General features: G+C 47.6%; 1 protein-coding gene across 2 annotated transcripts in view; it reads left to right on the top strand.

Moving 5' to 3' along the window:
* Nucleotides 1–4,121, top strand: part of UBE2H (ubiquitin conjugating enzyme E2 H) — a 95,472-nt gene extending 91,351 nt beyond the window's left edge. The window contains exon 7 of one of the 2 annotated variants that reach the window (XM_065884021.1): nt 3,876–4,121. In XM_065884021.1, coding sequence (XP_065740093.1) covers nt 3,876–4,000 — 125 coding nt within the window. In that variant the 3' untranslated portion in view covers nt 4,001–4,121. The remainder of the gene's footprint in view (nt 1–3,875) is intronic. The other variant, XM_065884022.1, reaches the window with a different exon arrangement.
* The last annotated feature ends 10,542 nt before the right edge of the window (nt 4,122–14,663 follow it).

Genomic DNA, 14,663 nt, shown 5'->3' with positions numbered 1-14,663 from the left:
CAGGAGATGGCAGTAGAAATAATTTATAAGGGCCCAGAATGCATAGGTCTTCACTCTTAAATATGAAAGTATGAGACAGGATGGGAGCATCTGGGCCTATTTGTTGAACAGTAGTTTTTCTCATTTCTCTAGGCGTGCGGGCTCAGTAGTTGTGGCTCACAGGCTCTAGAGCGCAGGCTCAGTAGTGTGGTCTCTTAGGGTATTGTTTGGTACTTTTTGTTGAGATAAAGTAAAAATAAATCTACTCTAATTAACTTACTTAGGTCTCAGGTGCTTTGCAAATTAATATCTAATTTATGTAACCAGACATAGCCAAAGAAACATAATTCAAGAAAATATGTATTTCATTTTTAACCAGATAAAATTCTGTTATGAGACTGTCTTACTTTGACATCAGAATCACTTAACAGTGTCTGCAACCCACAGATATCTCTGTGCAGAGCATATTTCTATAGCTCTTGTATTCATTATGCCTCTATTTAACACTATTCCTGTTTTAGTACATATCTGTTATAGTCCCAGTTACAAAAGGAACCTAAACTACGTTTTTATCTTTGAACAGCAAGCTCTAGCTTAGGGGGCTCTAGATTTCTGAAACATTAGTGTTGGCTATCACTTCCTTAGTAATCTGAGAAGATCATGACTATCAGACCTGAGCTCACCCCAGCTTCCTACCTTTATATATATCCGCCCCCCCCCCCCGCCCCCGCCAATCTTTTCTTTGTTTCTTCCTACAGGAAATAAGAGATCTTATTTCTCGGACCCAGTCCCCCCACCAACATGATCTCGTTCTCCATTTATCCTTCCTCCTAGCACTGTTGGTCTTCCTTCTCCTCCTGGTTACCCACCACCCCCATACTCAAAGGTATCCCCATGTCAGAAGCCTTTATCTGTTTCTGTGGACTCCTTTAGGAGTCCTGCTGTTTGTTTCCCCTCCTCTCTCCTCTTTTTTTTTTTTTTTTTTTTTTTTGTGGCTGCATTGGGTTTTCACTGCTGTATGCAGGCTTTCTCTAGTTGCGGCGAGCAGGGGCTTCTCCTGTTGCGGAGCACGGGCTCTAGGCGTGCGGGCTCAGTAGTTGTGGCTCACAGGCTCTAGAGCGCAGGCTCAGTAGTTGTGGCGCAGGGGCTTAGTTGCTCCGCAGCATGTGGGATCTTCCCGGACCAGGGCTCGAACCTGTGTCCCCTGCATCGGCAGGAGGATTCTTAACGACTGCACCACCAGGAAAGTCCTCCTCTCTTCTTAATCATTTGGATTTTTCTCATGACCCATTTTCCTCTCTGCAGCTTTGGTATTTTACCCCTTACCTTTCTGAAAACTTTTCTCGTTCCATTCCTAAACGTGATCATTCTCTTAAGATTTGGGTCCTTCGGCCCCTCTCTCCCTCCCCCACCCATTAGGGAGCTAATTCACCCCTTACCGCTTTAGATAATCCCCTCCAGGTAGTCAGTTTCCACGCCTGACATCTGAGGTCAGTGTATGTAACCTTTCTTACCGTGAACATGATTCATATTTAGTTGGTGCTATTTTATCTTGTAAATTATTGGACTGTCTGGGCTTCCCTGGTGGCGCAGTGGTTGAGAGTCCGCCTGCTGATGCAGGGGACACGGGTTCGTGCCCCGGTCCGGGGAGATCCCACATGCCACGGAGTGGCTGGGCCCGTGAGCCATGGCCGCTGAGCCTGAGTGTCCGGAGCCTGTGCTCCGCAATGGGAGAGGCCACAACAGTGAGAGGCCCGCGTACTGCAAAAAAAAAAAAAAAGAAAAAGAAAATATTGGACCGTCTGTAGGATGGGGCACCGTTGGAGCTGTCTAAAGATATGTCACTTCTCAAAAACCTTCCCTGAGTGGCATCTTAGCCTGCCATTCAGGGCTCTCTGTTACTGTGTGTGATCTACATCTTTGCCTTTACTCCTCTAAATGTATCAATAACACACAAATTGGATGAATTTCAGATACCCAACTGTATCTGCTTCCTTAGTTCTTCAGGGAGAGTTTTCAACAAAAACAGAGTGACTTAACTACATATCCACTATCCAACTGTAGCAAAACCTGTACATTTTGCCTTACTTGCTTCAGATTTTTTAAAAGAAAGACAACAAATGTAGTTCTCTCCTAATGTGTTTTAATATCCCAGCCACTTCCTTCTCCCCTGTGCTTTGGCGAGGCTGTCTATGCCTTTCCCCTGGAGTGGCGTCTCCTATGCTGCAGCTGCCAGAGCTGCTTCAAGGGTCAGTGCAGACACTGCCTTCCTGGCTCTCAGGGGCCACAGTCCCTTCCTTCTGCTTCCCATTGATGGCACTTAACCCCCTAACTGCTTTTATCTTTGTCCGTGTTTCCTGCTCATTAGTGACCTTGCTCTTCATTTTTCTATCTCCTGAAAGGCCTTGTCCCAGTAAGCACTTAAGACACATTGGTCTCCTTGAATATACTGAAGAAGGCTGATAGTATCGACTTACAGTGTCCAAGAGCAGTGCCAAAGTGCAGCAACTTCTTTCTACAAAGGAAGAAAAAGTAGCCAACCCAATAGAGAATAAAAATACAATTTCTAAGACTTTAGTAAACATTTCTCTCACTCTCAAAAAAATGAAGGCAAGTTCCTACCTAGCCAGGGGCTTTTGAAATCTCATTATCTCAGCATAAAATTTTGCTCCAATCAATCTGCAGGGGTGTAAGTCAGAAGCCTGCAAACTTTTTCTGTAAAGGCCCAGATTTGGCCACATATGGTCTCTGTCACATACTCATTCTTTATTTCTTTCTTCCTTTTTAACAGCCCTTTGAAAATATAGAAAATAATCTTAGCTGGCCCTGCACTGCATCATTCAGACTTGGCCCATATACCTTCTCTTCTAGTCCCTGCAACTCCATAGGAGGAAAAACAAAGCATTCAGACGTGAGGATGTATTTTTCTGGATAGGATTCTGTCCTGTCGTTTCATATTGTGTGTAGGCTACTTACTTGAAAAACCATCTGCACCTAGAGTTTTAGGAAAACGTTTAATTGTGTATTCAGCAGTTCTTAACATTTTTTTCAGCTAGCAGATACAGCCTAGGCTATAGCATCATAAATCTTCAGGTAAATAAATTAATAGGTGGTAAAGTCACTCAGGCTAGCTGGGTCCCCAGGTAGCAGCTCATTCCTGAGCAGATTGAGAGACTGTCTTCACCAGCTGCTTCAAAAACCTGACAGGCAGGATCTGTTTAGACTAAAATCTATTTCTAAAATAATAGATTTGGGCTGACTGTAATTACATAACTGCAAATCTAAAAATGATGGAGGATTTCCTTATAAGTTACTATGGAATCATAACTAGTCTTGTTCTATCTGGGGGGTGAATAGTTTTATTAACATAGAAAGTAAAAGAAAATGTGAGGTTTACATTTCCCCAGTCCATCAAGTTTGGAGGAGTGCAGCCATGTCAGTAGGCAACAAGGAGAGAGTGAGAGTGCCCTGGCTGGAAAACTGGGGCCTGGTTAACCCCAGACACTGTCCTGGACGTCTGCCGACCTTCCTGAGCCTTGCAGGCGAGGCCCAGGGTGGTCGGCTGTCTTGTACACATCCACGTGGGAGATAATGGCCCAAAGAAGATCTAGCATGGCGGTGCAGTGTATCTGTTCCCCTGCAAATCAAGTGTTCAGATTTGCCTCTCTTACTAAGGGGGTGAAATGCATAAACTCCAAAGACACCTCCCTGCACAATTTTCCCCTTAGCTTCAGTGACTATAATAACTGTCATCTTTGTCATTGTCTGTTCCCTACTTCCCAAACCGAATAGGGAAAGCTTGAACCTCCCTGGGACTTGCCAGCTTTGGGATCGCTGAAGCACATGCCTGCCTGCTCACTATCCTTGTGTTTTCTTTATCCCAACCCCCTGTGCAGAGTACATCCAGAAATATGCAACAGAGGAGGCACTGAAAGAACAGGAAGAGGGCACCGGAGACAGCTCATCGGAGAGTTCTATGTCTGACTTTTCGGAAGATGAGGCCCAGGATATGGAGTTGTAGTAGAAAAAGCACCTGCTTTTCAGAAAGACTATTATTTCCTAACCATGAGAAGCAGACTATAATATTCATATTTAAACAAAGCAATTTTTTTTATTACTAAACAAGGTTTTTATGAATAATAGCATTGATATATATATATTATATATCACCCTTTAGATCTTGATTTCTTGGTCATTTCTCAACCTGAGGTGCATAGCATATTCCCACATTCCATTTTGGTAGCAATATGCGGTCCGAATGCATGCATTCATAAGTCCATTTAGCCAAGTCAGCCTGTGTGCTACTGAACTGTCAAAAGAAACAGCCGCTCTGATAGATAGACATGAGGAAAAATAACAGGAAAAAGTTGCTTCTTTTATTGATGGTTCCAAAGAAACAAACCAAACCAACCAGCTCTTGGATGTGAAGATAGAATAGTACTTTTTCAAACTGGAAAGGAAGAAATTGGGGAGGAAAAGCCCTGCTTGGGAGCATTTAGAGCCAGCCATGTCAGAATCAGAGCTGCTTCTTCCTGTGCATCCTAGGTGGCCCCATTTCTGTGGAGTAACAGTATAAAACAGGGAGCTAATTGGAGTATTGAAACTTAAAACAATTTTTTTGACTTGGATTTTAAGTACATTTTTATATGTAGATTCCTGCCCTTCTCGCTACCAGGCCCTGCAGCCACAAGTGTTTTGCTTTGGAGAACCTTTTGGAAATGTTTTCTGAATCTGATTCTTTTTCTTGGGGGTAGAATTTGTAATCCAGACCTGTTTTTTGAGAGGACAGGACAGGAGGAGAAAAGTGACTGGGAAGATGTTTCCTCTCATCCAACACGTGCAGAGTCACATCCTCATCCTATTGTTGGCCACTGTGAGACTGCTACCCTGGACTCAGAGCTTTATATTTGAGGATGGTTGTGGGGTTTGGTTTTTTTTTTTCTTTTCTTTTTGGTGTGTGTGCATTGTGCTTAGGTTGCAAATTTAATCTTCACCTACCAAGAGATGGCCTCCTCCTTGGACAGCCACTCAGTGGACCATTAGACTTGGGAAGAAGACCCTTCTGGTGGCTGTGACTCCTGGGTACTCTCATTCAGGTTTTGATTTTGTTTTCCCTTCTGCTGCTGCTCTTGGCAGCAGCCTGATCATCGTCTGCTCGTGGGAGTGGGAAATAGGTATTTTAGACCCAACTCACATTCTAAATTTAAAATGAGTAATAATTGGAACAAATAAAGGTTCTTGTACCCAAAGTGACTCTACATGGGAAAAACAAACAGCTTTTTTTTTTTTTTTTCAGAGTGAGACTGAATAGGAGGAAAGGATTCAGAAATACGATGTAGAACAGGTTTTGAAGGAAGAGAATTTTCTCTCCTGTATGTGTTAAGAGGAAATCAGTTTAAATGCCTGCTAATCAAATGTTTACTCAGCTAACCATATGTCTAGGTTGCTGGCAGAGTTTCTTTCAGATCTGAGTGTTGCCTGCTGAATTTGGAGAACTTCAGACATTAGCTGGTGGAGGGGGGTGGGGGGTGGTTGACACAACCAGTAGGACAATAGCAAAATTAGCCAATCCTGAAATCTTCTCAAGATGATTTTTGAATGTCCTACTGGGATAATTTAATCCTTCTCTCTGTGTGTTTTTAGTTTATAAGTGCTATATTCCACAAAATTTGAGTCAATGAGATTGAAGATACCCTATCTTTTTTATTCAAAAAGCACAATCTTTTCTTTGAAAATCTATATAAAGTACAACTTGTTTTTAGCATGATTATTTTCCTAAATAAAAAACAAAGAATTTACTTATTTTATGTTAATTACGGGCATGAAGCAAAAGGTTTTCTTTTTAAAAAAAAAATTAAAAGTGCAGTTATGTAGGGCTGTGGTTAGTTAACCGTACTGAGTTATCTATCTAGCATTTGTGGCTTGTTGGAAGGGTAGTATTAACTATTTAACATGTAATGGAGTACTTTAACTCTTATCTAGCACGTTGTCTTCTCATTACTTTGGGGGAGGGAGGGTCTCTGCTGGCACTGTCTAACTTGCTTACCTGCTGAATTAGCAGTTTGCTTGTGCTATAACCGTTATTTGTAGGTGCGACTTAGGGTAGGCTTAAAGTGCTGGGTGGTGATTTGAGTTCAAACAATAAAAAACTGTATTTTTTCAATATTGTATAAACAATAGTGTTCTAATTACCTTTCAAAGAAAATAATGTCCAGATAATAATTGCTTTTAATCTTGTCAAAAAACAAAAACAAAAACTAGTAGAACCAAGTTTAGGGATGGTATGGGAGCAGTGCCACAGCTCTGCTCCCTGACTAAATCCATGTTTCTCTAACCAAAAGACATCAGCTTGCCTGTGATCGAGAACTCCAGCACTAGGAATCTGTTGGTGCAGAATTTCCAAATGAAGATTTGTTGGAGGTTGCAGGGGTTAAGAAGCAGATCTGAGTGTGGCTACAGTGTGTATGCACGTGTGTGCGCGCCCATCCAAGTCTGTGTGATAAAGGTGTAACTAGGCTTCTCTGCTAGCACTGGAAGCTCCTGGAAATTGCTGCCCAGATCACACTGTACCCTCTCATTCTGTGCAAGTCTATCCTTTTTGGGCACTAACCTTGATCCCATGCATGTTTTTGGCTCTGTGTGGAGCTTTTCCTCTCCACTTGGAAATTGACTTTTGATATGTTGAACAGTATCCCTTCTTACACTAACTTTTCGTCCCTTCCCTGTGCCTGGGAGAGGTAGGAGTAGGAGAGGAAGCTGGAAGAGGGCCTGGCTGTGATTCTGAGGACTCTGGGCCCCCAGTAGTAGTTGGTAGAGTGAGTCTGGAGCAGGGGGTGGTATGACACCAAAAGCTTTTTCTACGTTGTCCCATCATAACACTCAGAGAAGCATTCAGAGCCCCTCAGAAAGGCTGCACATTATTGCTTTTAAAGGTGGTGGTGGTAGGTCAGAGCTGCTTCTGGCAGTTTCCCTTCCCTTCCCTTCCCTTCTTTAGTACCCATCATTTTTGAAATCCTGCTTTGTGGTTTACCAGCGCAAGCCATTCTTTGCCCCTGTTCAAATGACTGAGCTCCAGCTCTCGCCAAACACCAACAAGCAAGATGGCTGCACCACAGCAGCCTGCAATCCGCTACCCTCCAGCCGCCCCAGCACCGGGGCCTCGTGGGTTGCGTTTTAAGGTAGCCAACCTAGACACTGGCGTGTTAGCTCTTTTGTCTTCAGTCGTATCGCGCTCCTTGAGGTTGCTGTGCAGTTTCAACCAGCGTTTTATACTAGTGAGATAATTATCAGAAGTTGCCATATATCTCTCCAGTACCTAACGTTTTTCTTCCACTCCAAAAGCTGTTCTAATTGCCAACTGGCTGATCTAAGCTCCAGAAGAGTGTCTCCCCTCGAAGGAATTTTTTCCCTCACAAGGCTCCCTGAAGCCCTAGTTGGCCTTGGCCTGACACTTGCTTTTTATTAGGCCTCCTGTTGGGATGGCTGAGAATCATGAAAGACAGATCCTCTGCTAGCCCCGTGGTGAAGTTGTTAGATACCAACTTTCTGGGAACTAGTGTTTGACTTTAAATGGCATGTGACCCTTCTGTGTTCTAGGGACTCAATTAGAAAAGTGAAAGCCATTAACAGAAGTTAGAGTTTTATTCATCTCACCAACTTCCTGACTGGGTTCACAGCCTTGTTGACTGAAATCATTTCTGATTGAGCTCAAAGACCTGCATTTCTTTGGACTTCTGAATCCATGTTCATATTTTCTCTGGCCACTGAACACCTTGGTGATTCCATTAGGGACTGAATGGAGTGGAGGCCCCTTGGGGGGAAGGGAGAGTAAACCCTCAGGTATGCAGTTTCTCCACTCACCTGAGGAAGGGCCAGGACTCTTAATTCAGCAAATACTCATCTTGGCCGTGGGCTTGGGAAGAAATGGCCATTATTTACTGATTGTATTTGGTACATATTGTGTGATACTTGAAGAGATAAAAGGGACTTACCAGCCCTTAATTGAAATCTAAGCTTTTTATCACTTATTTTTTCCTTGCCCCCTCTCCTCCCTTCCACCTTTTACCTTGCATTGTGATGATCTAGTGGGCACTTCTGTCAACAGGACAAATGCCTCCTCTGACTATAACCTCTTAATAGTTGTGTATAATGAAAACTGTAAACTTTTTTAAATAAAATGTGTATATACCTTGGCAAATGGCTGGACCTTGATCAATAATAGCCCCCATGATTACTAAGCCCGATATTTTAGAACACCCTCCCTACTCATCCGGCTCCTCTGAGCAGCAGACGATGGCTTGCCTTTTTTCTTTTTTTTTTTTAACTGAGACTCTCTTACGAGGCAGGTGACTGGGTTAGTTTGGGAAGGGATTGTCATATGTAGGCAGTAGTAACTGAGAGGCCCTGCCTACAAGAGCCCTACCCCTATGCCTGGAGTGGCAGGTGACTGCTGGCTATAAACAGGGCTGGCTCTGAGGCTTCTCTACCAGAGCCTTGAAAAGCCATCTGTTCTGTGAAGTCCTGTAGCCTGGAGGACCCCGCCTTTCCCCATGTGGATCAACAGGTATGGCTCCTGTGTTGCCGTTCAGCCCAAACCTCTAGACCCTGTTAACTAATGCTGAGCAAAGCGTACCCACTTGGTCTGGAGTTCACAGACAGTACAGCTTCCTGCTGGGGCTGGTCTGCCTCAACAAGGAAGGGGGAAAGCCGTGGGTGTTGCTTCTGAAGCTGATCACTGCATTAGCCCAACATTTCAGTTCCTTTCTAAAAGCATGTGTCCTCATCTGCCACCAGGTGGCGATGTTGCCTCATTAGTCTATTTACTTTTGCTGGATTTAGTTAGAAGACCCTTTAGACAAAGGGAAAAGTTGTCCTTTGGTCACATGCCCTCATTCCCCCAACTCTCTTCCACTGTTTTCTTCTCCTTATTCATTTCCCCCACACTCCTTTTTTTCCTCACTGCATCCCGATGTAGTTGACTGTAGGCACAGCTTTGTATCTACCAGAGAGGAGGAGGATAAGGCCACCCAGGAATCCTGCCAACAGACATCTCAAGCGCCCCTGGCTGCCTCCAATGCTCAGAAGCGAAACAGTCAACAGAAGGCTTTGCTGTTGGTCTTCACTAACTCCTCAGCCATGGTCACAGTGGACCAAACGACGGAACCAGTGCTGTGAGTCCTGGTGCCATCTCTTCTGATAACGAGCTGTACGGCCTTGAGCTCTGTGGGCCTCAGGTTCATCTCTAACATGTGGTCCCTAAACTAGTAGGTTCTGACTGACACTTTGTGACTCAGAACTCCATACAGGCTCTGAAATGAAACCATACCATAGGACTCAGTATCCTGAGAGATACTGAGAGAGGATATTATATCAACCTGAAAAACACCAAGGTTTCAAGACCAGAGGTTAGAGTTTTAGGACCCAAAGAGCTTTGGGAATTTAGAGCACCCATTTTCCAGCTGAAAGAATTAGATCTATGGGTCACATGAATAGTCATCCTATTGATCTCACGCAGGCAGCTGCTTTTAAAAACCCCGTGAGGGGGACTTCCCTGGTGGCGCAGTGGTTGGGAATCCACCTGCCAATGCAGAGGACATGGATTCGAGCCCTGTTCCGAGAAGATCCCACATGCTGCGGAGCAACTAAGCCCGTGCACCACAACTACTGAGCCTGAGCGCCACAACTACTGAAGCCTGTGCGCCTAGAGTCCATGCTCTGCAACAAGAGGAGCCACAGCAATGAGATGCCCGCGCACCGCAACGAAGAGTAGCCCCTGCTCGCCGCAACTGGAGAAAGCCTGCGCACAGCAATGAACACCCAACAAAGCCATAAATAAATAAATAAATTCATTAAAAAAAAAAAAACATTCCATGAGGAATCTCAGTGCATCCAGTGGGGCTTGGGTCCCTCCCCCACCAGTAATTTCTCCCAACATCACTCTTACCTCTCAGCCTCAGTCCAGCTGCTTCCCAAGCAGCAGGTGGCTCTCCACCGCCTGCCTGAGGCACTGCCCCTTTCCTGAGGAGGGGGATGCAGGGTTTCTGAAACATATTGTCCTGGAACAGAAAGTTATGGGCTCAGAGCCCCAGAACTTTTACTTACTTTAAGCTTTTCTTATCTCTGAAGGCTGCTCTCTACCCCAGGGAATAAATTTCTATGACAGTGGGCCCTGGTGTTTTCTGCTCCCTACCTAGAACGAGGGCAAAGAGGATTTGTTTGGCTCCCACAATCCTTGGACCTGCGGAGGCCTGGGGGCCACCTGGCAGACTGAGCAGCTTTGCTTATGCGGAGCCCACAGGTTTCTCAGGGACTCAGATGCCCGAGTGAGCCTGGGACAGTCTGCCTTGGGCCAACCCTGCTCTCCAGTGCCTCATGGTAGGGTTTGTGCCCCCAGAACTTCTTAGAACTGCAGAGTTACCCTTACTAGGGATTTAATGTTTGAAGGTAAAAGACACAGGGGCGTTTCCCCTCTCACTTTGTGTGTGTGTGTTGGGGGGTGGGCGGGGTAGACGCATATATGTCTATAATGAAGGATGTTTAATTTTGAAAAAGGGCCAGGGCTCCTCAGGGCTCCTCAGAGCTATTTGGGGCTCAAACTTGGCTTCTGGTGTCAAATGACGGGGGTGGCAGGAACAGACCTGGGCTCCCTAAAAGACAAACTTGGCCCTTCTGGCTGCCCCATCATTGACAATTAACCTGGGAGGGGGCTGCTGGACAGCCGGTAGGGTTTGGCCTTCAGGTCTCTCTCAGCTCCCCTTCCCTTGGCTCCTACCACCTAAATCAGCCAGTACAGAGCTAGCAGCTCCCTTTGAGAAGCTTCAGCCTAAGTTCTGTTCTCTCCAGCTCTATAAACAGTGGATCAGGTGCCTGCCACAGTCTACTAACGTGCATGTAAAAGTGTGGAACAAAGCGTTTAAAGGATGCTCTTCGGGCTTCCCTGGTGGCGCAGTGGTTGAGAGTCCGCCTGCTGATGCAGGGGACACGGGTTCGTGCCCCGGTCCGGGAAGATCCCACATGCTGCGGAGCGGCTGAGCCCGTGAGCCATGGCCGCTGAGCCTGCGCGTCCGGAGCCTGTGCTCCGCAACGTGAGAGGCCCGCATACCGCAAAAAAAAAAAAAAAAAAAAAGGTGCTCTTCTACAGATTTCAAAAAATTATGTGCTGGTAACAAATCAGCATTCCAGAAACTTGTGATCACAAGTCTTCCACAGTGCCCTCCTCCGCAGACAACCAGCATCAGCAGTGGCCGGAGAGGCCTTCCCCTTGTGATCCTCACACTGGCCCTGCGAGCCCCTCTGGAAGTGGACCAGGACTTGGCCCCTTCACATTAACTCCTTGTGAGGTGCCAATACACCTGGGCACACAGAGTTTGTGGCACAGCCAATGCTGAACCCACATCTTCAGACCACAGGTGAGTGTTCTTTCCATGCTCAACTGGGGCTGTAGGCACCTGTGTCTGTGTGAGCCTCATCCTGCCACCTGGGGCTCCTACGAGATGCCTCCTGGTTGACCGGGTGAGCCTGGCTGACCTGCCTAGAGGCCCTATGGGCTTGGTCCTTGAGGGTCAGGGCCTTTCCCTACACACATCCCCATTTCCACTGATAGCAGTGACCCCACCCTCTGGGCCCTGCAGTGGAGTCAGAAAATAAAAGACTGAACCCTAGAGCAGAAATATAAAAATAGAATGCCATCTACATAAATAATTAAAACTTTCTAATAGCTACGTTTCTTTTAAAACAAAATTAATGTTTTATTTAACTCAATCCATCCAAAATATTATTTCAGTGTGTAATTACTATTTAAAAATGAATGAGATATTTTGCATTCTCAATTTTGTACTAACTTTGAAATCCAGTGTGTATTTTACACAGCACATCTCAATTTGGACGCTTACATTTTCAACGTTAAAGGTAACACGTAGTCCTACCAAAACAAAGTTGGGTTACAGAAAAATGTACACTGCTTGTTTTAAATTTTAAGTTAATTATAATTAAATAAGATGAAAAATTCAGTCCCTCAGTCACCACCTGGCACGGGTCAAGAGCCACAAGTGGCTCGTTGTGGCCACCTACTGGACGGTACAGCCCTGGAAGCCTCCAGGTAGAGCAGGAATTTTTAGGACACGCAAATAAACCACAAAAGCGACTTCTATGGGGGATCTGGCGCAGAACCCATAACCTCACCCTCCGCAGGGAATGTTCTGGGGTCGTGCAGAGCCCACAGGCCGCGGGCGAATCGGGGCCGGGGTTGCGGGGGGGCACCCTCTAGGTCCGGCCGCCGCAGCCCCCCGGCCCGGGGGCGTGGCTTCCAGGACGCGAGGGCAACCCCGCCCGTGCGCCCCGCAAGCCACGCCCCCCGGCCCGGGGGCGTGGCTTCCAGGACGCGAGGGCAACCTGGACCGTGCGCCCAGTCGCGGGCTGCTGGCTAGAGCCCGCGGTCTCACGCTACAGTCCCTCCGGGGGCTCGCAGGTGTCCCCTGTGGGGACGGAAGTGGCTCCTCCACGAGTCTGGGGACTCTTCCTCGAGCCGGCTGCGGCGAAGGGCCCGGGGCGGGCGCGGAGGGGCGCGGCCCAGCCCCAGCCATCTTAGCGCGCCCCCCCTCCGCCACCAGGGGGCGCGCGGGTCTCGCGCTGCGGCCCTGGCTCCCGGGAGGCCCCGCCCTTCAGCCCCTGCGCCCGCCCAGCCGACGCGGGTGGGACCCGGAGGCCACCGGGCGTCTCGCACGCGGGAGACCCCACTTGGACCTGCCGAGGTGCCCTGCAGTTGCCAGAAGGAAAACCAACGAGGTCACGCAAACACAAGCCTGAGACATGGGCCCCACCCGGGGTCCCCCATTAGTGCCGCAGAGGCCGCCCCCCGCCCCCCCTTCCCCTGGCCTTGACCCTCCTTGCCCGTCTCAGTAGGATCCAGAGCCTCCCAGCCTGTCTGCCCCTTTGGCCGTGGCTCCTGGTGGCCAGCGACAGATGACAGTGCTTAAGTAAGCAGCGGCTTGTTGGAAGGTCAAGGCGGGGCCCCAGAATTCCTGGAAGGCTCTAAGACCAGACTTGGAAAATGAAAGGAGCTGAGGAACTTCGGAGTCCGGCCTCGGGAGCAACCCGGCCAGAACAAGTCCACCCCTCAGGCTGCCCGGCCACCCACTGAATCTAACCATCCCTCCTCTCTGCTTCAAGTGCTGAAGACAGAAAAGTCCCTGCGGCAGCAGCCAGGACGCTGTGCAAGTGGGTGGGGACCCGGAGGCGAGGGATGTAGACCCTCGCTACAACGTGAGGTTTCCCTCTAGGGAAAGAGCCCCCAGAGCAGAAAGGGAATTCAGCATATAGGCGCCAAAGTTGATGTGCGTACTACCACTGTGGCCGCCGCTCTACAAACCCTCTGTTACTCCCGGAAGGGGAAAGGCAACTTACCCCGCCTGACCTGGCCTCCCCAACTGACCTTTTGGGCAGGGAGGAATAAAGTTCTCAAAAGAACCACAAACCACAACGAGGGGGCTTCCTGGAAGAAGGGGTTTGCTCACGGCCTGGCTGGAAGGGCAGGGGTTGTATATAGAGAGAAAGGCACAGGGCAGCCCAGGTAAGGGAGTGGCCAGGGATGTGCAAGGAGGTGCGAGTGGGTCTGGGGGGGAGATGAAGGGGGTGGGCAGTCTCAGGGTTCTAGCTGGCCTGGAGGTATGCAGGGAAAGGAGATTGAATGGTGGCTTGGGGCCAAGTCAGGCATCAGAGGCACAAAACAAAAATACAGAAAAGGAGAGAGAGAGACAGTAGTGGACAGGGGCCCAAAGTGTTCTGCAGAAGTGAGAGGGTTGGGCAAGGAGGGACAATGGCACAGGATGCAGGGGCAGGTGGGGCAGGGCAGCAGGGCAGGAGCAATGGGGGTCTGGAGCACAAGGGCAGGAGAAAGGGGCAGGAAGGATAAGAGAGGCTTAGGGGGTATTGCTTCTGAGACCCAGTGGAAGACCACAGCCTCCACCTTGAGCGCCCTCTGTCTTGCTCCTTCTTTCTGTCTTGGGCCTCTCGCTATAGGGGGTGGGAGTCAGCTGATGGGTTTTGAGCTGCCCTTTGGAGAGACCCACATGACTGGGAATTGAAGCCCTAAACTAGTGGCTTCTCCAGACCCAGTCAAGCTAGGAAAGACTGCAGCCCAGGCCTCACGGATCCCAGATTCCCGACCCTCAGAAACTGAAACAGAGAAGCAGTGTTTGTAGTTTTAAGCCTCTAAGTTTGGGGTGTAGTTACACAACCATAGATATCTAATACTCTGTGACCTTGTGGAACCACTATATTAGCCCTAGACTGCTTAATCTCAACACTTACATTATAGGAGAGAGAAAAATAATTTCTATCATATTTAAGCCACTGCTTTAAATTTTTTGTTTTGTTTTCTATTTATTACAACTGAACCTAATATTAAATTACTCAATAGTATAGACTAGAAATAACAGTGGAGTGGGAAGTTAGGTTCCTACTCTCTGTCTGTCATCCTAGTTTTGGCTTCCACTTTGCACATGTCCCCTCACAGTCCAGGAGAGCTGCTAGAGGTTCAGAAATCATATTCCAAATTCTAGGCAAGAAGAAGGAAGGAGGGAAGAATAAAAGGTCTTTATCTCCCACCTGACAACTCCTTTTAAGGAGTCTTCTTGGAAGCCTCTTCCACGCTTCCACTTATACCTCCTTGGCCAAACTGAGGCACA

The sequence above is a fragment of the Phocoena phocoena genome, chromosome 9 (assembly GCF_963924675.1).
Source record: "Phocoena phocoena chromosome 9, mPhoPho1.1, whole genome shotgun sequence".
In the NCBI taxonomy this organism is placed as follows: domain Eukaryota; kingdom Metazoa; phylum Chordata; class Mammalia; order Artiodactyla; family Phocoenidae; genus Phocoena; species Phocoena phocoena.
The sequence above is the reverse complement of the archived record's forward strand: the minus strand, read 5'-3'. Positions and strand labels throughout refer to the sequence as shown.